Source organism: Galendromus occidentalis, unplaced genomic scaffold (assembly GCF_000255335.2).
Source record: "Galendromus occidentalis unplaced genomic scaffold, Mocc_1.1 scf7180000077128, whole genome shotgun sequence".
NCBI lineage: Eukaryota > Metazoa > Arthropoda > Arachnida > Mesostigmata > Phytoseiidae > Galendromus > Galendromus occidentalis.
Genome location: NW_003805116.1, coordinates 678,448 through 699,982, shown reverse-complemented (window position 1 = coordinate 699,982; position 21,535 = coordinate 678,448). Strand labels below are relative to the sequence as shown.

General features: G+C 50.7%; 6 protein-coding genes across 6 annotated transcripts; 3 read left to right on the top strand and 3 right to left on the bottom strand.

Annotated features, from left to right (window-relative positions):
- Window positions 1-234: 234 nt before the first annotated feature.
- Window positions 235-2,808, bottom strand: LOC100903978 (D-beta-hydroxybutyrate dehydrogenase, mitochondrial-like). The gene is made up of 7 exons (XM_029110881.1): window positions 2,795-2,808; window positions 2,347-2,598; window positions 1,674-1,834; window positions 1,141-1,338; window positions 793-958; window positions 568-700; window positions 235-474 (listed from the first exon to the last, which is right to left on the bottom strand). The coding sequence occupies exons 1-7, from the start codon at window positions 2,806-2,808 to the stop codon at window positions 235-237; spliced, it is 1,164 nt and encodes a 387-aa protein (XP_028966714.1).
- Window positions 2,809-6,137: 3,329 nt separating this feature from the next.
- Window positions 6,138-8,747, top strand: LOC100897529 (D-beta-hydroxybutyrate dehydrogenase, mitochondrial). The gene is made up of 6 exons (XM_003741208.2): window positions 6,138-6,599; window positions 7,271-7,431; window positions 7,660-7,812; window positions 7,887-8,052; window positions 8,197-8,329; window positions 8,424-8,747. Exons 1-6 carry the CDS (start codon window positions 6,322-6,324, stop codon window positions 8,634-8,636), a joined length of 1,104 nt encoding a protein of 367 aa, XP_003741256.1. The 5' UTR covers window positions 6,138-6,321; the 3' UTR covers window positions 8,637-8,747.
- Window positions 8,748-9,215: 468 nt separating this feature from the next.
- LOC100903830 (monocyte to macrophage differentiation factor) lies at window positions 9,216-10,999 on the bottom strand. The gene is made up of 4 exons (XM_003741252.3): window positions 10,506-10,999; window positions 10,255-10,412; window positions 9,897-10,146; window positions 9,216-9,799 (listed from the first exon to the last, which is right to left on the bottom strand). The coding sequence occupies exons 1-4, from the start codon at window positions 10,656-10,658 to the stop codon at window positions 9,584-9,586; spliced, it is 777 nt and encodes a 258-aa protein (XP_003741300.2). The 5' UTR covers window positions 10,659-10,999; the 3' UTR covers window positions 9,216-9,583.
- A 2,156-nt stretch (window positions 11,000-13,155) lies between these two features.
- LOC100903692 (squamous cell carcinoma antigen recognized by T-cells 3) lies at window positions 13,156-16,272 on the bottom strand. The gene is made up of 2 exons (XM_018638686.1): window positions 16,147-16,272; window positions 13,156-15,868 (listed from the first exon to the last, which is right to left on the bottom strand). Exon 2 carries the CDS (start codon window positions 15,858-15,860, stop codon window positions 13,284-13,286), a length of 2,577 nt encoding a protein of 858 aa, XP_018494202.1. The 5' UTR covers window positions 15,861-15,868; window positions 16,147-16,272; the 3' UTR covers window positions 13,156-13,283.
- Window positions 16,273-17,122: 850 nt separating this feature from the next.
- Window positions 17,123-18,140, top strand: Fdx1 (Adrenodoxin-like protein 1, mitochondrial Ferredoxin 1). The gene is made up of 6 exons (XM_003741205.1): window positions 17,123-17,206; window positions 17,308-17,356; window positions 17,448-17,502; window positions 17,590-17,729; window positions 17,846-17,898; window positions 18,037-18,140. The coding sequence occupies exons 1-6, from the start codon at window positions 17,140-17,142 to the stop codon at window positions 18,138-18,140; spliced, it is 468 nt and encodes a 155-aa protein (XP_003741253.1). The 5' UTR covers window positions 17,123-17,139.
- Window positions 18,141-20,280: 2,140 nt separating this feature from the next.
- RpLP1 (Ribosomal protein LP1) lies at window positions 20,281-21,366 on the top strand. Its single transcript, XM_003741206.1, has 2 exons — window positions 20,281-20,518; window positions 21,094-21,366. Exons 1-2 carry the CDS (start codon window positions 20,386-20,388, stop codon window positions 21,291-21,293), a joined length of 333 nt encoding a protein of 110 aa, XP_003741254.1. The 5' UTR covers window positions 20,281-20,385; the 3' UTR covers window positions 21,294-21,366.
- The last annotated feature ends 169 nt before the right edge of the window (window positions 21,367-21,535 follow it).

The following is a 21,535-nucleotide window of genomic DNA, read 5'->3' as shown; positions in this document are numbered from 1 at the left end:
ATGTCCGACTTAATCGTCAAATGATATGGAGATTTCGGGGTGGAGCTGCTGTATTGGGAGATTCATCAACTTATGGGAAGAAGTCAATCTTGTTCCGTAGCGACTTCTTAGACGTTTATTGAATGAAGTATGGCAGCAGAGCAATCCTCGGGAATACAAGGATTTCCATTCAATATCGAGAGACCGCATCCGATTCTTGGACATCACTTGGTATTTCATCCTACCCGGGAAGTCTTATGATTTCGTTCTGCGAGAGTCGGATCCTCCACCGAAGATATATTTAAAGAAGTTTCCGATTTTTCCGAACTCTTGGAACATGAAATCTGTTGTTTCTACCGGGAAGTGGTGGACTATGGGCCACAGCACATTCAGCATCACGGGTCGATCACAGATATACCACGGCCGCGGCCTCACTGAAGTCAATGCGTGATCGAAGGCCTTGAGAGTTGCCGTCAGGTCCGAGATGGCCAGGACCTATGGGAGGGAAAAATGGAATGAGCAAAACGATGATACCGCGGATATCCAGTCTAGCTGCGCGCAGTCTCTCTTCCGTTAGGGGATACGAACCGAAACAACCGTGCGGTGCGTTTGCTTGCACTTCTCCAGATACCTGGGACTGACTTTCTCCCTCTCCGCCTCGGGCAGAGCGAGATATCTCTTGTCGAGTTCTTTGACAGAGCATTCCTCAAGCATGGGAGTTCTGCGGGGATGAAGGTTCTCATTTTGGTATAAGTTCCATTCCTTCTTCAATAAGAGCAGACGTATGTTTATACGGAAGAGCTCCCGGCTTACTTGTGGAAACTTGGCAATATAGTTGTGAAGTACACTTTCGCTTGAGGTCCAAGTTCCCGTCTGAGACCCTCGGAAAGGCTGCTGACAGCCGCTTTGCTCATCGAATACGGGATCAGGAGCGGGTAGCTTGTCACTCCGGAAACGCTCCCCGTGATGACGAAACGACCTACAAAGCAAGCGCCGCTCGAGAGAAGCCCGCGAACTCGGAGTGGATGTTTCGATGGACAGTCTTGTCAAATCTGCACTCGTAAATCTATCCGAAACAAGATATCGATAATCCAAGATGGAATCAGTGACCAGCTGCCGATCTGTTTTATGGAAGCTTCCCCCCACTCACGAGCTCATTACCGTTCGATCCTCTCAGCAGTGGAATGAAAGCCTTGGCAGTCCTGATGACTCCGAAGACGTTGACGTCGAACAACCTATGGATGTCCTCCATTGAGCACCATTCGAAAGGACCGAGGAGCGGTATGCCCGCGTTGGCCACAACACCCCAAAGACCTGAGGAAATATATTTGAGTTTCGTTCGTCTGTTGGTCCAAGAATCTAAATCGATCAGCTCGGGAAACAAGTTGCGCTGCTGTGACACGCTCAACGGAAGTTCAGGGTTCATGGTTTCACTGATCCATATCGATTTCTGATACGAACGATACTCTCCCTCCCTCTTCATTTTCAGCGTCAAAGAGCAGATCTGAGGGATACCCTGCTCGATAGGAATCTTTCCGGCCATGTGGAATACCGGATCATTGTATTTGCAGCTACCGGATGATCAGTTCCAGCTGCTCGATCCAGAACGAGGGTTTCGCGATGACGTAAGAGGGAAAAAATGTACTTTCCGTGATTTGCTTCACAGCTCACAAAGATCGTTTGTCAAAACTCACATTTGTTATCGCTCTCGAGACGTTCTCTTATTCTGACCACGGCGTCCGAGATGCTGTGCTCCTTCGTGACGTCAAAGCCCTCGACGAAAATATTCGGTGTCTTAGCCAGGCTTTTAGCCCCGTCGCCATCGGGGAACAGGCATCCGGCATAAATGTCGAAGCTGGGCGAGCATAATACGTTAGTCCCAGAGCGAAGTTATTTCGGTTCCGGACGTAAGTCACCGTGCTGCTTATGAGAAACATCTAACTCGAAAGGTATTCTGTCGCTGGATCGGGGATGAATCAGCGCGACGCTTCAATCGGATGTTCAGCCTTAGTCGATGACCGAGGGGAAAATTCTGCATCCTCCGGACCTGTGCTCTTCTGCAGGCCCGCGGATGTTTGAACTCTCGGAAAAATCTCTCCGGAAAGACTTTTCGCCATCGAATCATAAAACCGATGACCGCCGCTGTCGTGCGAGTGCACATTGCGTTCCGATCCGATTTTCATAAGGCGGGGAAACCCGCCTCAATCGATCTCCTCTATCTGAGCACATTAAAGCATTCATCTCGGCGCAGACCCTCAGACAGCATGCGTCAGGCGAATGAACCGATGAGCCGTGCTGCCGCTTAAGGGAAGTTAGAACAGATTCCGCCGGATTTGAAGTTCACTAGTCTCTCTTCTCTGAGCTCACCCTTTGCCTGCCATCCGCTTCGCGAGTTCGAATCCGAAGCCAGAATCACAGCCAGTGATGAATATGGCTTTGCCATCCGACTTCACACGTTTCCTCGATAATCTATCTTCGACTGCATTCCACACGAACTTGCTGAGCACAAAGAGTGCGGGGAAGCTCCATAGTGTAGGTATGAAGGAAGCCACATAATGGAGCGGACCGAACGTATACAGAAGCGCGAGCACAACGAAGGTATAATCCTTAACGAGTAATCTTGATGTGAAAAACCCATGGCAACTTCCACCGCGAGCACCGGCGAGCAACTGAATTAGATGAAGGGAGCCTTATCATATATGTTGGCCCATGCCTCCAAATTCTGGTGAGAATTTCCTCAAAACTTTCCTTGATGCGTCTAGCCAAATTCAGTTCCGTTGGTTATGCCCATGGCTCACATCTCGCGCGGACTCACCGGTGTTCACCCATGCCACCAGCGACACTTCGTACATTGACAGGACGATCGTGGACGAGGAAGCTGGAATAATTGGGATCGGAGCGGGCTCAGCTCTTCCTTGAAAACACAAACAGCGGTTTTGCTCCCTGTTCACTGCTATCATCATTATATTCGGCTCACTATGAGATCGGATCTGCCTCTCAGAAATAATCGCATTGAATTACTTTCGTCAGGAAGAATCGATTTTAGTAGTTAGAAACGAGCTCAGCAACTCTCCTGTCATCGGGGCTTGTTTTTGCTCCCTCGATCGAGAACTCGGTCTAGGTCCCCTGATGACATCGAATTTTTCCCGAGCCCCTGTCGTATTCTGACTTGCATTAATTTTTGTCTCGACTGCCAGATGATCTCTCTTCATTGTCCCGTCATTGGAAATCCCGAGAAGGATAGATGCGATGAAACGTATTATATCACAGCAGTCGCGATGACAGAGACGGCACAGCGTGCCCTGCTTATTGCGATGGGGAGAAGAGTCAGGAGACAAAGGGACGAAAAACAGAAATTATTGTGTCGCAAATACTCGCTGACGATAATTATCAGAAAAAAACACTCGACTCCAGGATTTTTTCTCCCGTCGCTTCCCATGGGGAAATAATTATTCTCCGCTATTAACATCTCAGGGAGTATTGATTTCACGGGTTTGCTACCGATGTCAGTGGAGGTTACGGGACGAGATCAATCGATTCAAGCTGTTTCCGGATAGGGTCTCCGCGCAGTACTAGGTGAAACAGCGCCGTGCCTCGGGGGAATAGGGGGAGCAGGCCCGAGCTTCGAGGGGACTTTCCTCTGTGAAAACCGATTTTCCAATGCTCTGGGTGTACTTATCACTTATCAGAAACACGCATCATATCGATCCGAAATTTAGCCGCAGATTATCATTTCCTCCGCTTTCTCTGCTAAGACATAGACAGACAAAATTTCTCCCCAGAGGACTCTTCTCGATCCGTTCCCCATCTCCCGACTCCATGACGAGGATCTATGCTTTCCATGTACTAGAGTCTTTATGATACTCTGGAATATCTCCGAAACTGTCTCCGCTCAACTCATCTCTAGTCCTGTGATGATAAGCTTGTCTGACTCTTCTCTGAACTGGTTATGATAGTCCAGTCAAATGAAATCAATTTGATTACAGGTTTCGCATCTGGTTTTGCCCCACAGGGCGAACACCGTCATTTTCGGGTATGATTTGCTTCGTAACTCGGACTCCGGATTCTTTCTTTTCTCAAGCTCGTTTCCTGGATCACGAGGATCATCCTCGCTCCGTCATTCATTTCCCCGCAGCTTTCGACTCGAAATTTTGTCCAAACGGGAGATGCTCTCCCAGAGGGCTGAGGCATCATGCTGCCGAGGAAAGGAGGCTCACTGACAATGGTACCTCGAGTGATTCGTCGGAAAGGGCCGGTAAGGAGGGACTTCCATGGGAATCGGCATGTGAACCACAGAGGTCCGCGAGCCTTGTGCTTGGCCGCTCCGCCCTCTGAGGAAAAGCTTCAGACTGATTAGCATTTGAAGCTTGGCTCCAGTGAGGACTTCGGATGTGTCATCGTCATCAGTCATTCTCCAACCCAGATCGGTCTCCAACGAGCTCTCTCCTCTAGTGAGACGCAGAATGTGCGGCGGAGATATGACCTTGTAGCAAGCCAAGGAGGGGTCACTCGACTCCGAAATCCAGTTTTGTGTAGCAATTGTGAGCTTGAGTTTAATTTCGGGCGGGACGTCCGGAACTCCTACGAAGTCAATGATAACTTGCTCCGCGTCATGTATGAGCGCCGCGAACGGATATGAGAGGATGGATATGACCAGTCCTGTGGTCGCTGTAAAGGAAGGAAAAGGTTGAAAGGAGGAAAGATGACAGAGACGGCGCAGCGTGCCCTGCTTATCGCGATGGGGAGACGAATCAGGATACAATGGGACGAAAAACAGAAATGATTTCCTCGACCGAAGTGCGAATCCATATTTTGCCGCAATCCGCATAGGATGTGATCGACTCAAAGCCGCGGCAATCATCCTGAAGGTAGAGTTCAGCGGAGGAGTGGAAGAAGTCTCGGTGAGTTATACCGAGTCACTTGCTCGCTCAAACTAGTCCCTAACATTCTTTTTGTGATGAAGACACATTCTGCAATATTGAGAAATACTCCGGACGATCGGAGCAGAGACAAGCGCGGACGAGACGCATTCAGAAAGCCGTGAGCGATATCTACTAATTGCTGAACTCAAGAAGAGGCCTTTGTGTTCATGAGCAATTGGTCAAGCCGGCCTCATCTCTCTACTCATTAATTAAGACAACTAGAGCGGGAGTTGGTGACCGGAAATTCTCGAGATTTTTTCCTCGAACTCTTCCTTCTTCTCCACGCGATTGCATCAATTCGGAAGCCCTCATTCTCTCAAGGCGGAAATTCGTTTGGGAAAATGACTTCGAAAGTTCGCATTGGTGACCGGTAGGGCTGGGAAGTTGGCGCGATCGCGCCAAAAGCCGTGAGTTTTCAAGGTATTTTCAGGCGATCCTCCATAGGAAGTTAATGGGGAGTGAAAATTGGCGTGAATTTCCGGGAAAAACGCCGCGAATTATTCCCAGCCTTAGTGACCGGTAATACCCCTGACCGTGAGCTCAGCCAGTCGCGAGGAAAATCTCAAAAACCAAGGACAGATGTCACGCCAAACCTGATGCATCCTAAACTTCAGACGGTATATCCGCCCTGGAAGGTTTCTATCGGGGCTCATAAGTACTTTTCAGTCATATTGTCTCCTCGCAGTGTTGCCAACAGCTCCAAATGGCAGAGCCATCACCTACGATGTAGGGGCCGGATTTCTCGCATACAGAGTGAAATGGACGGGAAACTGGGATCCTGTTCGAGAGGACCAATGTGCAAGTGAAAAGGTGGCGCCGGCAGATTGGAACTCAAGCTGTTTCCATTCTGATGGCGGGGATTCCCGATCATTCTGCCGCACGAATTTCCAGCGAGCAGCTGCCGTGTTTCAGGTAGCTGGCTTCCGCGTGTTGAGTGCCGTTGCTTTCGAGGTATGACCCGCGGTTTTTGGGGATGGACACATGTATCCCTATCGCATTCAAGTCATGTGAGGACCGAATTCATTCGAGTCGATATCCTTGCCTGGCTTTTTAGAGAATTCTGCCTACCAGAGCTCGTAGCCGTGCCAGAGCGCAGCTCTGTGTGAGTCCAGGAACTAAGCTCCAGTCGGAGAGCTTTCGGCGAGCTGCGATAAGATCGTCTCAGCGGCGCGAACTCAGGATTATGCGCTCGCCAATCCAGGCGGAAAGATTCCCTTCTGCGAAGGGAACAATACCCTATCACTTCTAGCCCCGTGACAATCATTATCCGGCGGTCTTTTAGAGCCCCTTTGACGTGTCTTTTGAGAAGATTTCAAGTCAGCTGTGAATCAGTGAATGAGACCGGGGGAAACCTACTGGGTTACTCTTTGCAGTCCGATTCGCGTGAGCAGAGCGCATCGTGTGGATCAACTCGGATAATATGAACCCTCTGAGGAAGATTCGCCCCGTTTGGGTGAAGGATACGATTTTCGTGGTGTTCCTGCTCCTCTACATGTTCGGTCCACTGCAAGCAGTCGCATCGTACTTGCCTTTGCTATGGAGCATACCGGCGATTTTCATGCTCACTAGTTCTGTCTGGTCTCTCGTCGAGCTCCTCCTGTCAGAAAAACGTGTGGACCCGTATAAGAAAGCAATCTTCATCTCTGGTTGTGATTCGGGATTCGGGTTTGAGCTCGTGAAGCACATGGCACATAAAGGGTGAGTCCGTCAGGTTTAGATGGCGACGAAAATGGTATATCTTTATCTGCTCAGAGCAAATCTTCCAATGCGAGTTCGCGGATTCGGGTTTTTCCCCGTCACAGAAATTTGGCAGAGGGGTCTGCCCACGTTCTGCGGAAGCCTTTCTGAAAGTAGACATCAGCGGTCTGAGATTAAATGAAGCGAAGGTAGACCGCTTTGACGAGCCTGTGAGTTCCGTTCATCACAAAGCTCGCGATCCATGCTTATGATTTATTCAAAATCGAATGCCCCGTTCCTCCTCCGGCCGCGCCAGAGTCTTCCACCGACTTCGGGCGTCCTCGTCCAGGAAACTTCAATTCATGTAAGGAATTCTCTCGCCGGCCGCGTCATGAATTCTTCAAACCCGAAGTGTTCCGTCCAGAACGCCCTCTTTCTACGATGTGGAAACCCACCTTCCACACCTGAGTTACAAGGAGAAATGATTCAGGAATCGATCCGTGGACGGAGTCGCGGAAATCTTAGCGCCGCCCGGGAGGTTCGCGGGCTCTCGGCGCAATCGGCTATAAGTTCTCGGACAATTGCTTCATAGATATGATGCCTTCCAAGGAAGTGATGCGGTCAGAATGGGGGGGGACCTCACGACGCGAATTTTTAGGGCCTGTGATTCGGCCTAATTGGAGCCCTTCCAGCTTCGACGTCATCGCTGGATGCTTGAAACCGGACGATGGTGGAGCGATACTACTGAGAAGTATGCAGAACGTGTCGGTAGTTGAACTCGACGTCACCAAAGAAGATCGAGTCTCGAACATCGCAGAGCTCATCGGCGAGAGGCTGAAGCGCGAGAATAAAGGTAGGTGATGTCTTCCGTCAGAATGTGCGCAAGAGACCCCTATCATTGCAGCGATTCCGGAGCGGGCCCTCGCTCGCCCAGCGTGAGCCGGGGATAGAATGGGGATCCGGTTGCATTCACGCACGATATTGAGGGACAGAAGGCTCAGAAGCCTGGATTCCACGACGGCAAGAGAGATTCACGAGAAAAACTATCGATTTGCAGTCGGGATTCTATTTTCCATTGCAGTGCTGTGGGCTGTGGTGGCCAACGCCGGGTTGGGTTGCTGCGGTCCTTTCGAATGGACTACGATCCGGGAGATAGAAAGAATGTTCGATGTAAATGTTTACGGATGCATAAGAACCGCTAAGGCATTCTTGCCGCTTCTGCGAGAATCTCGAGGTGAGACGTTGGCTGAAGAACACTTCCTCGATTTGGCCCGGCCATTGAGACTCAAGGGCGCACATTCGTTCCAGGACGTTTCGTCGTTAGTGGCAGCTTATCTGGTATCCACAGCTTCCAAAACGGCGTGCCTTATTCAATGGGCAAAGCAGCAGTGAAAAGTCTCACCGAAGGTCTCACCAGAGAGCTGAGCCCTAGCACCAAAATTCATTTCGCGTGCGTGATGCCCACTTTCCACGAGTAAGGTCCCGAGAGATATCTTTCGGAGAAGTCTCATTCCTAGAGCCGATTACCTGCGCAAACTCCTCGAGACCTCGGATACAGTCATTGTAGCACTCCCGCGTTGTAGCAGTCTCGGAGCTTTAAGAATACTTCTATTCGTAGCACTCCAATGGTGAGACAAGCGACTGCCGACGAAATCGATCGGAAATATCACGCCCTTCCCGAAAGTCTCAGGGATAAAATTGGTCTAGGGTACCTGAAAAAAATAAGGGAAGAGATCCACATGACTATCAAGGTGAGTGGCCTCTCCTGAAGCCTGTCGCAGAGCCGAGCCCGAAGCATGGCTCCCCTGCGCGAATTGATTCTCTAAGAGTTCTCTCGATCCGCAGTCTCTCACACTGAAGGATTTATCACGGACCATTGCGAAATTCGACCATGCCCTCACTTCAACGAGGCCACGATTCGAATACATCAGTGACACATGGCTCTTCGAGTACGTCGTGTGGCCTCTGCTTAAGCACTTCCCCGTTGATACACTACATATTCTATTCGAGATGCTCCCAGCACGAGCGAGATTGCTCCACAAGTTCAAATGTTCCTAGCGATCATGAAGAAATGCTCTCGAGTTAAACGCACTCTCGGGTGAGCTTGAGTCGAAAGCCTGCAACGGCCGTCGTTGTCCTTTCAATAAACGGAGGATCCGAGTCTGTTCTCGGCACCACTTCTGGTAATCTCTCGGTCTGATTCGTGACCCCTGAACCCGAGCTCAGCTGAGTCGGGAATCCCCACCACGTACTCACCCAACAAGCGCTGATATACAGACCCATTGAGCGCAGGATCTCTCTCCCGCAACTAAGTGATTTTATTTCAACGATGAAGCTGCTCATTAGCTGTTCAACAAACATCTTTATCACATGCTCAATTTGTTGACTACCTAGTGGATCAAATCGAGGTAGAAATCCCATTTTGGCGGATGATTAGCAACTTGCGTTCTAGCTAACTTCTCGAGAACGGCACACCCGGTTGTGGCTCTCGAGAGCGCTGATATTTGGGAGGAATGTTGATCTATCGGTGGACACCTATTAATACAGATTATGTACACACAAGGCAATTTCGAGCTAAAACCTCAATGTTTCCTCATAGAAGATTCTCATTCGGGTCTAAAAATATAATTTCCTTTCAATTATTATTATTATTATCATACGTATTCGATTGACTACTTCAGGCTCCGGATTCAATTCTGCGTCGCACCGCGAAAACCTGGAACTAAGAGGCTGAAGCGTAGCAGCGATTCCTTGATATATGGACGACGAAGACGGTCATCGCTGGAAATGACTTATTATTGGGAAGGTCACTTTCGTAGGAATCAGAGGGAACCAATGCTTCGAAGTCTGATTCTGCGTCCTCTGAGCAATGCATCCTCTCGCAAAGTGCTCTGTGAGAGCTGATGAGTGCCGCACCTCCGATATCCTTGATCGGCTATCTAGAGTTTGTCATGCTTGTCTGAAGGTCGTGGAAAAGCAGCCAAGCATTGGGTCGATGGCTCAACTCATTTTTTCAACAAGTGATCAATCGATCTCTGACTAGGGGTAACATCGTAAAGGTTATTTGCTATCGCCGTGAAATGAACGTAGGCAGCCGCATCGACGCAAAGGTGCCAAATCGCGTGAGCTAAGGGTACACGACCATCCATCTTGAAAAATAGCACGCCGAATAGGTAAATTCCTCCACCGACAGCTAACTCGTCGATCCCGCTGAGTGGCTTCTGCAATGAGAGAGAAACGATCGTAGTACCGAGCAACCATTCTCGCACAGTCTCGCCTAGGGGATCGAGAAATCTTCCGGCGATTCCAAACGCTCACCATGTTTAGCACCGTCATTATCGGGAAGATGGCTATCGCGCAATACATAATTACGCTCAGCGTTTTGTGTCTGTCGTGGAACTTGCGCTGGTACAAGATACCACAGAAACAGAATGTCCACACCATGAAGATCTGATATCGATCCCATCGGGTGTGGAAGTCTCTCAGAACGAGCCAGGGTGTATATGTAGCAGCTATGAACAGATATATAGTCACACGATCCAATCGATGGAAAACGCGTCTAAGATGTCTGCAAAATGAGTAGGCCGATAATTAGGATAGGCTCCAGGATGCTGCATCGAGTCAGAATATCAGCGACTACTCCGTATCGCTCTATGATCGACTGAAAATAACTCACGCGTTGCCTCCGCTTGCGCATATGCTATGGAAGATGCTCGATACTAGGAAGAGTGCGATGAGTGCACATCCATATACGATAGCACAAAGTTTTTGAACTGTCGACTCAGACCCTTGAACTAGGATAGCTGTTCCTTTGAAGCTTGGAACGATGACGAGCTGGAATCGAGGGAGGGGTGCAGTTGAGTTGCGATCCGCGAGAATATTCAAGTTGGGGCTCCTCGCCCAGACCACAAAGACTCCGGAGCTCACCAAGTGAGTTAATATGTTGGCCGCGTGTTCTATTCTCGTGGGGATATACGTTTCGTCCCGATGTGGCGGACGATTCATCCATCTGGAACGGAAACTCTCTGAGTGTTCGGAAACGGAAACTCGCTCATGTATTCCGTTCAACGTACGTATCATTGTCCACGGAGAGACTCTCTCTCAGCTGGACGAGCCTTCGGAGAGCTCATCAAGGATAGCAGAACCGTCCGACGAAGGAGACAAAAGGCCTCCTACAAGATCAGACGAGGCGCACTCATCCTCGAGGGGAATGAGCTATTTCAGGCTCGAGGCGAAACAACTCTGTGAAACGGATTCTTTATGGAGTCTCGCAAAAAAATAGTTTTTCAAGGACGGAGTTGACAATGTTGCCTGGAAAACTCCCGCCGGAGGGAATTCGCCTCTTCGGACAGAGTTTCTGTGATGAACCGCAAGATATAGGCAGTTGCTGCACCTGCGCTGACCTACAGCTCTGACCACGTCAGAGATCTCTCCTCCACAACTTTCTTTGACGATTCTCTGCCGCTGAGGCGATTCCCTAGAGCTGAGAACCATATCTCCGAGGTGCAAGATACACACTGCGCTCGAACGGCGCTCCTGGTACTATACGCTCGGGAACTGCACGTGTGTGCACAGAGAAAGCTCCAAGCATAGCTCGCATCGAACATTACACGATCAAGAAGCTCCTCGAATATTCATGACAACTCGACCATCAGCTCATTTGAAAGTGGTCGATTTGGTTCATACCGGTCTGCACCTGAGGAAGGGCCCGAGTCGTTGGTCAGTCACACGCTGGTGCTCGAAAGGCATCGCTGAGCGAAATATCTGTCTGGTCAGGCTTGCGGGAGAGAACTCTAAATCACCCGGTGTTCGCACAGTTGCGCTGGCTCTTCTGTATCCCTCACGAGATAGCTCCCACCTACGAGATCTCTTCGAGCTCTTTATTCCTTGCGATTCGATGAGTCTCACGATCGCTCAGTAGAATCACCGATAGAATTTTCGAAAAGAAGAATAACCAGGGGGGGGAGGCGATTTTGTGTCTCTCCCGGATGCTTGAAGATATTTCCTCGAGGGGAGACAGTTTACTTGTCCCCTTCTCCTGTCGTTTCAGGGATCAGAATTGAGGGATCCCTGAGTTTGGGCTTCTCGGACTCGATAATGACCATCGAGGAGGGAGCTTTTTATCAGTTTAAGGGTTGAACAGCTCGTCCCAAGTTTTTGAGGCGGCTTCGGAGCGTTCGGAAGTCTATCTACGGATAGCCTTGTTCCCCGGCTTCGGAAATCCGTTCCAACTCGAATCATTGGCGAACCTACAATCTGCCAGAGTAGAGAGCTATCGAGCCCGAAATAGGGACCAAAGCGTTCGTTCTTCGACCGCTGTCAGAGCAGCACTTCGCGCGTGTGTTTCCGAAGCGCCTGCACAGACCAGCGGTATTTCCTGACCGTACCGAACAGGGAACATGGATGGAAGACTGAATTATCGAGTAAAAATAGAGAGACCTCGACGGATATTCAATCAGAATGAAGTGATGACTTACTTGATGACCGAGCCTCTTCGTACTAGACGCTCTCGTAGACGGCGCATGTCCCGGAGGGCACGGCGCGTCCACGAAGCCTCTGACATACGAAGAGGCGGGGTGTCGCATATGCTCACATCGTGCTTGCTTTCGTTCACCATTGACGAACAGAATCGTTCCTTTCCGGAGTTCGGCGAAGTCGAGTGAAGCTCACTCGGACCCTGCAGTCGCAGGTGTAACGGCGGCAAGACGACCGCTCGCCCAATGAGGCCTGAGAGGAGGCTGTGAGCAAGGAGAGCAGCGCCTCCCGTGGAGGATAGGAGCGACAGGAGCAAGTCGGCTATCCTTGCACGCGAGTCCAACGTTATACTCGTACACTGTCGGTCCCCTCGAAGATCATCAGCTCACGCAGGACAGCACCGGATCCCGTACGCCGGAATCGAGTTCCCGCCTTCCGATGGGAATGAGAGGTCTGAAACGATGCTCACGTCGGCGTCGTTCCAAAAACCTCACAAGGGGGTTGTCCGAACCTCCGAGTCTCCGTGGCTGGAACGGATAAGCCGCAGTGTGGAGGTTCCGTGTCGAGAAAGTCTCGATGACTTCCTGATGATGTCCTGTTTCACGAACTGAGCTCGACGAATCTCTCCCGTTCAAGAGCGCGGGTCGGAAAGGATTGTCATCCGCCCCACCTGTGCATACAGCCTTTTGCGACGTGGTGGCGTTAGCACAAATAAATCTGCAGTATTCACCTGGCCTTTCGGCAGACCTACTGGTCTGCTCCTTTCCCAGATGTCATTCTCCTATACTCGAGCGTCCCATACTCGGCTCCGTTCTCGTTTGCTTCACATAATCGGGTACAGCTATCACTGAAATATTATTGACCCGTGGACCGCAGCTCCACGGAGATTCAACAAAATATCCACTCACGAGCCGGACTCCTCCGATGTTCAGGATTTTCCAGCGACATATTGAGGTGTCCCGCATGATCTAGACTGAAGAACAGACAATCATCTCGTCAAGGGCTTAATACGTTAACGTCGATTTTCTCCGGATGGAACCAAGTCCGCTTCCCAAATCGAATCGATCGGAACTTCAGCAGAAAAAAATCTTAGGCGACCGTGATGTGACCCTCGACCTATTTTTATTCGATTCCTCTCTGGTTCGGGGAGTCCTATGTACAATGTCCTAGGAATCGTAACATTTTCGTCGATGATACCGAACAATTAAAGTACACGGATGAATCTGACTTTCATTTGTTGAGGAACAAGTTCCGGAAATCGTCGTTCGTCGCAGCTGCTCCGAGATTCTTGGTCTCCGCAGTCACGGAATGCGATTTGTCGGTCGCGGCTTTGGTCAGGAGCGACCTCGGGACGAAAAGTCTCGTTTTCATGGTCGGTTCCTTACTCTTACGCTCCGGTGCTTGAGTCAGAGATTTCTCCTTACGGGGAGGAGGATTGCTGATGGCCACGCTCAATGTTTTTCCCCGCATATCGAAACCGTCGAATTTGACCACAGCTGCCGAAGCTGAAGGCTCATCCACGAAATCGATGTAAGCCATACCTTTGAACTTGCCATTTCGTAGAACGCATAGCCGAACATCCGATAAGGCCCCACATCGCGCAAAGAGTTCCTGCAACTCCTCTTTCGTAGCGTCTAGGGGGACATTCTTCACAAAAAGTTTATTTTTCTCCAAACCCAGGGAGAACTCGAACTGTTTACGCTCGTTACAACGCGATACGAAAACAGGTCTGCCGTCTATCGGCGCACGATCTTTCTTCAGTGCTGATTGAACCGAGTTGAGATCATCGAAAACCAAATATCCGAATCCCTTGCAACGGTGCTTATAGTCTCTGACGAGTCGCAGTTCCTCGATACGGCCGACGTCCTTGAAAACCTCTCGAATTTTCTCCTCCTCAACCTCGTAGGCGAGGTTGCTCAGAAAAACGGTTTGCGCTTCTCTGAGTGGATCGTCATCGGATGGTGCAGGTTTGTGCGAAGTTCCCGATCCCTCCGAAGATTTCGGACCCACTGGGAGCGGCATTTTGAAGCCGTCCCCGTCGGATAGGTTCTTCCATTTGCCTTTCTTGTCTTCGGAATCGTTCTTGACAGGGCTCTCGGACGCTTTGCGCTTCTTAGGCTTGAGCTCTCTCTTGGAGCTGAGCTCCGGCGGCTGCGTACTCTGAGCATTAAGGAGCTCTCGAGTCGCAGCTTTGTCACGCTTCTCATTGACGACACGCATGCGGGCTTCGAACTTGGATTGAGCTTCTTGCAGACCGTCGAGAGTTCCTTCCTGAAGCTCAGCCTGGACCCATTGCTCCCCGATCTGTTCGGGCCAGTCAGCCGAAGCGTATAGACCTCGTTGGAGAACCTTGCGGTAATGCTTGAAATCACCGTACGTCTTCTCGAAATTCGCGTAGCTCAACCAAGTCTTCACCTGGCTCGAGGCTCCTTGGCGCGTGATTTTTTGCCAGATCTCCCGCCATCGTTGCGTGTTCCCAAGATTCGCTTCGACCGTTGCCCAGTAGTAGAAGAGAGATTCGAGATGTTGTTCGGTATCGGCGTCGGTAAACTCGGTCAGCTCGACTTCAGCCTTTTCGAAGAGTTCTCTCAACTGCTCGACGAGTTCACTGCTGGGCTCCTTAAAGTCAATCTTCCTCCGGAGGTTTGACAGATGGAAGATCCATAAGTTCAGAGCATCGGTCGCTGACAAAATAGCCACCTGACGAGCGTCCTTTAGGATCGCTTCGATCTTTTCGGTCGGAGCGGACATCCTTTCCAAGCAAGTCAGATACGAAACCCACAATGAGGACGACCAAGGAACGTTGCGGATGCTTCGTTCGTGAACAGGTAATGCCAAAGAATCAATCTTTAGCGTGAGGTCCATGTACTTATTGTATTTTTCCCACAGCTCGACTCGTAAGCAATCATCGGTGACAGCGCGTTCGAATAGCATTTGGATCCTGGCAGCGTCGCCTTCTCGGATCTCGAGCTCGAGATACTCCTCGTAGTCGCCGAACGTGGCCGGACTCGAAAGATTGTTGAGCTTCATTTCGAAGGGATGGATCGATTCAAGCTTCTTAAGAGCTTTCTGATATATCAGAATGATATTGCTATCTGCCTCGTGGGCGGCAAACTCTTTCAGCTCGGCCAGAGTTTTCTCCATGTCGAACAGAGGCACAGACAGCTGGCGCTTGAAGAGCGATACGATTTTCCGTCGTTGTTTCTCCTTATCCTTGGCGAGCTTGTCGTCCGGGGCGGCTCCGTCCGGCATGGTCGCGTAGATGGCGAGCTCGAATTCTCGATAAGCTTCGAAGATGAGCGACCCCTTCTGAACGTGAAGGCCAACTTTATTGCAGGCTTCTTCGAAAATCGCTCGAGCCCTCTCGAAGTTGCCTTCACCGGATAGACCGATGCCGAACTGACAGTATTCCAACCACACATCGACCGACGTGTAGTCCTTCACGGCTCTTTGGAAGAGTTCGAGTACTTTGAGTTTTTCCTCTTCGTCAAGACAAAGATCGATTTCCTGCCGGATCCAGGTTAGCCACAGCTGTGGGGTCAGCGGGAAAAGTTTCGCCATGGCTTCGCGAGCAGCGCGCAATTTATCCAGATCATCGCCCTTCTCCAAGAACTTGATGAAATCCTCGTGCACGGAGTAATTGTATGGATTTTCGGCAATCGATTGTTCGAAAGCCTTCAGTCTGGCATTTGAGGTCTCTCGTTGCGCGTCGGTATCTTCGCCATCACTTTCGAGGTCGCTGTCACCGGAATCATCGATCGCTTCCGCTTGATTTGTTTCCATCTCCTCTGGGTTGTCGTCCTGCATGATTGCTCCTGGAAGCGATTGCGCTCGCTTTACTCATGATAATGGTACAGGCAAAGTAGGTGGGACATCAGCCATTGAGGGAACACATGATCAAGCTCTTAGATGCAAACATCGTTGTGAATGCCCCACCTAACGAGAGGTGAATGCGCGGGATGACTTCACGAGCAGGAAATTAACGAATTTGGAGGCTTTGGACTTTTTCAGATTGAATATGCTCTCCCCGGCATCAAATGAAACTGGACGGAAGTCATCGCGCGAAAAGGTACGGTCCGAGAAACGGACTTACCTGTTCGATAATCGGCGGACTGTTCTCGTAACTTTTTATCAAAGCCTCTCGAAGTAGGTCCCTCGAGTCTACTAGATCTTTGGAACTCTTTTGAACGAGTAGAAATAGTTACCGCTACTAGCTTCGAATAACGTTCCGATCGCCGAACCGGCAGCGATGGGAAGTGAAGGCAATGATGGCGATGATTTTTGATGGTATATCGAGCATCATTGGGCACTCCCTTTGTTCGTCCCGACTTTCGGTTCCTCCGTTTTCTCAATTGGTTTGGACTCTCGACTGCAATGGAGCCTGGTCGATGTCGACCCTGCTTGGATCCTGTATCTTTCCCTGCCTCCTATGCCTGATTCCCATGCCGCAGAGCGATCCCGCCGAGACCTAACAAAAATCATTCGCTTTGAAGGAACGAAAAGATCGCTCCAAAAAGGAATCCTTCCCTCTAGTCTGAGCCCAGAGCTACAGATGCACCGCGACCGAAAACATGCGGATGTTTCAGATGACTTACTGGACTGTGGAGATACTTCTCGGCGACAGATGGCGTCATTAATTACGCATGCACGATCTAATTGTACAAGTTTCAGCTCAGGCTCCAGCCAATCCACCCAGTCCGGAAAACCCCGCACATTTATAATCCTCTAATTTCGCGACGAGCTTCTCATGGCCTCTCGTGGGAGATATGAGCGACGTTTGTGTGAGATATGTGTATCTCTGCTCGGCTTGGCAAGAGCCGCCCGATGCTGCTCAGAAACCCATCATAGATAATCTACGCCTTCGTTTCCAAACATCTCTCCCCCGTCGTCGTCTCCCAGCACGGGGAGAGAACACCCGGCTGAGAAAATATCAGCTGATTTCGGACAACGGCGAGCGGATAAATTTTCGATACATTGTGGGGCGTGGGGTCGTGAAGCGAGTTGAATCTGTAGTGGCTGTCCCCAGGAGTCGGGAGCGCGGAGAGCGGCTGATTCTGGAGCAGAGTCGTTCCCGACAGCGAGCTCGATGCTGAGGGTCATCCAGAGAGCCTTGAGACCCGCGCGACTCGTCGGAGTTCGCTTCCACGCAGAAGGTCTGCAGTCGAATAAGAAAGCGACGAGAGATTGGTAACTGCAGCCTATTCTGCTGAATTATCCCATGGGAAGAAGGAATCAAGTGCCTGAACTCTTCCAGGGGAGGGAGGACGACCCGAATGGCAAGATCCCAAATCCGAGGATGAAGTGTGAGTTAGCCTCCATGTGCGATCGTGTCCTCCGCTGAGTCGCTGATTGCCCAGTGTCATCCGTCTCAAGAATAATTTATCGCCATTCCAGAGTCAATATAACGTATATAACGAAGGACGGTGACGAATACAATGTTCGGGGAAAGGTGAGTTTTCCACAAGGGGAATCGTTCTGGGAGGGAGGGAGTCTGTTCGACTTGATTGGATTCACCGTGACGGTCTTCTCCTTGTAGGTAGGAGACAATGTTATGTATCTCGCACATCGCTACGGAATCGAAATGGAGGGAGCATGCGAAGCATCTCTGGCCTGCACCACATGTCACGTTTATGTCCTCGGAGATCATCTAGAAAGGATTCCAGGGGCAACAGAAAGGTGAGGTTCCAAGTGTTTCTGAATGACCTAGATAAGCCATTTACAATGATTGTTTCTGATTCGTCACGAGACGTTCCAACGGAGGTTTATGATTCTTCCGTTCTCCTCCCCGATAGGGAAGACGATCTTCTAGACTTGGCGCCTTTCCTCAAGGAGAATTCGCGTCTTGGTAAGGGCTGAGCGTTTCTCATATCATACTTGTGATTTCAAACTCCATACATACGAATATGCAGATCCGAGTCAATGCTTGCCTGAGATCGGGCAATCGATCGATCGATGATGACTGAAGTATTCCGCTCCTTTCAAGGTTGTCAGATCATACTTTCGAAAGAGCTCGATGGTCTGAGGATACAACTGCCCCGAGCGACGCGGAACTTCTATGTCGATGGCCACGTACCCCAGCCGCATTAGTAGCAACCGTCGGCTGCGGATAATGTACAAAAGTCTACTCTCATGTACCATATGTTCTCTCTTTCGCTAGCAATACACAGGATTTGAAACTTGGAGCTGATGCCCACTAATCTAGGAGCCAGTTTATTTCAAGAATTCCGATTCCTCTAGGATCATCTGCGCGCTTCTAGGCTCCTCTTCTCCGTGGGGCGGTGGTAGGCTTTGGAAGATAGATTCGATATCTCCATTTCCCTCTACTCCGCTCGAGAAACTACATCCATACCGGGAGGGAGAATCAGATTGCGTCTTCTTCGTGCTTCGGGGAGGCTCATGCCTCAGCATTATTCTGTCAGAGTGAATCAACAGTCATGAGTGACATAGTCGATTAGTTTTCGACTTATTCTGAGAGAATTCGGTCCGGTTAGATTCAGAGTTACGAGAAATCAGCCACGAAGGGAACTTAGTTCCCCGAGGGCCCAACCTTGGAAGATCCTACCCGCGATCAGTCTCGAGTTCCCCCTTCGCACCTTAAGTGCGATACATTGTCGGAAGGAGGCAGCCGCTCTCGTGTTTCCGTCCGTGCACTCGATACTTCCGCCAAGCTCCTTTACAATCGAGGGCCTCTTCCCGCAGACACCAAAGGATTCGATCAGGTCGAGTGTTTTGGGCAATAATTCGTGTTTTGCCCTTTTTCCTTTTCGCCTCTGGCGGCCACCGCACGCAAGGTCACCCGAAGCAAAGATTAATAATCGATGCTCCTGAACTGGTTACTCGAGAGGAAGCCCACTTCGGCTGTGTCTCGGAGACTTCGCTTACGATTACTTTGACGGTCTTGTTCTCCCTTTATCACCGGATTCTCGCAACCGAGCGGCTCCGCCTGCACAACTGCTGGAGGCAGCTCTGAGTGAGTGAAAATTGATGCAGTTCCTGTATACGAGCTCTCCCCTCACAATTATCCGCTGGAGATTCCCTCAGTGCCGATCGACTCCATCGAGAGGTCGGCCCGTCGGGGTTCACTCGACAGTTTGTGGAGCAATGATCCTCGACTGCGGAACCTTCTTCAAAAAGCCATCGAGAACGAACGGAGTCCGATGATCTCTTTCTACTTACTCTGCTCTACCTTTTCCCGAAGCGCTCCCGCCGTACAGATCTGCGTGACTTTCTCGTCGGCTCCCTCGACGTGCTCATCAGCGGCATCATAATCACCGTGCAGTAGAGGAGTGAGTTCCATGACCTAACAAAACAGGCTCGCTCCTGGGGAATTGGCGCCGAGCTGTCTCATCGCGGAGTTTGCGGACCCGAATCGATCTGCTCGGGCTCACAATCGCGGCATCGGAGCTCTAATCGAAATCCAAATCCTGCATGATCGGCTTGCTTGAAGAGACATCGCTGTCACACACCCAGCACTTCATGAGAAGGGCGAGTTCCCCGAAAACGGAAAGAAATTCCACAAAAACGTGGTGGGGTCTCCATCGGGATTCGGAAAGATGCGGTGCTCGTCCAGAAGTTTCTGTCCGGCAGCACGCGCCTCCGAATTCTTCCCTTGCGGAGTGCTTAATTACACGTATCGATTGCCATGGAACTTTCTCTTCACTGGTCTCCGATGTTGCGTGCGAGTCCCTCTGTCCTCCGCGAATGTCCTCGAATCTATTACAACCGAGAACGTATCCAACACCGCGCGCGATCCCGGAGAGTTTTGTAAGCCCGCTCAAAAACATAGGCTCCAACGTCGGGAGCGAGCGGGAAATTTCGAATCAGGACCGAAGTTTCAAGCGGAAATCGTGATGCCACGAGACGAAAACTGATATCGTCTGAAATCCATCCGAATCATTCCTCCGAGATCGTATTATGAGGAACATACGATCGCGTACCGGAGAGAGCTCGAGAGCTCCATGAATGGTACGATGAAAGGATGGGAAGGGGCCCTGTCTGCCTGTGGGATGCAGATGCAAGCCATTGAATGCCTCCAATCAGAGTCCTCCCTCGGATTAGGGCAGAGTTTCGCCTGCCCTCAGTGAGATTTCGCAAGAATACAGCAGCAAAACATATCTCTCGAAACATGACGATCAGGTGGACGGGGCCCTCGATCGGGCGCTCTCTCCAGATCGCCGCCAAAACAGCGGGAAGAATCGGTGGCTCGTGGTGCTTGTAGGCATCCGGTTTCGGAATCCTTTTCGATCGCGTCTCGTTGAAGGTGCATCGCTCCTGAAAGGCTAAGGCAATTTGCAGCGTGCACTCCATCGAGCAGGACTCTCAAACCTCGAAAATGGCATCCAACGAAGAGCTGGCTTGTGTTTACGCCTCCCTCATCCTTCAGGACGATGAAGTTGGCATCACCGCCGAGAAAATCAACGCCATCCTGAAGGCCGCCAACGTCACCGTCGAGCCCTACTGGCCGAGTGAGTTGTTTCTTCGCTTTCTCGAAGTAAACGCGACATCAATGAATTTATTTGGAGAGAGAGCGATCTCAGGTCGACAAGTTGTCTGGATCTCGAATTGAGGATTGACGATCCCGGAGCGAACAATCGTGCGGGGGAGAATTTAAGTCTCGGAATTTCGAACACGTGGTCCGTGGCCGGCACTGAAGCCCGTATGCGGGCACATGGTTTCAATTCTTAATGACATCGGCGACAGCCTTCTAGTCGCGTCCGCGACTCGAAAGGCGAAGACTTCCCAAGCTCCTAGGGGGTTCTGCGCTGATGAGGATTGTTCTGCCCCGCGGAATAAATACTGCAATAAAACAAGTCATCTTTCGATTATGGCTCGGCGCACCTCGAGAGGAATTTCGCTTCCGAAAACGCTTCCGTTGTAATGTAGCATGATTCGCGCTGAACTCTGCAAGCCCGGTATCGGTACGCCCGGAGCTCACCGATTTACCGAGTTCTCTGCCGAGCTCCGGGAAACACCAGGGCGCTCAGCAGCGAGATGACCCACCGTCGTGACGATTCTAAGGTTTGCTCGTTATTATTTACAGCCCTGTTCGCCAAGGCCCTCGAAGGATGCGATCTTAAGGCTCTCATCACCAACGTTGGATCCGGAGTCGGCGCCGCCCCGGCTGCTGGTGCAGCTCCAGTTGCCGCTGCCGCCGGAGACGCCGCTCCCGCCAAGAAGGAGGAGAAGAAAGAAGAAGAAGAGGAGGAAGATGAAGACATGGGCTTCGGTCTCTTCGATTAGAGGATCGGAATCCGGCGTCGACAGTATGCTCCGAGCGGCTGGAGAGAATTTTGTGAAAATAAATCCTCTGCCTCTCTTGAAGGTCTTCATGCTTGTCCCTTAGCTCTTCCACCTGCAGGAGTAGACCGAATGAGCCTTTCATTGGTCTAGTAGCTCGAGAGTCACTTTTCTCGATGGATGCTTTCTGGAGGGTCGAGAACAGATTTTCATGGGGACTACTGTTGAGGACGGTGGATGAAAGG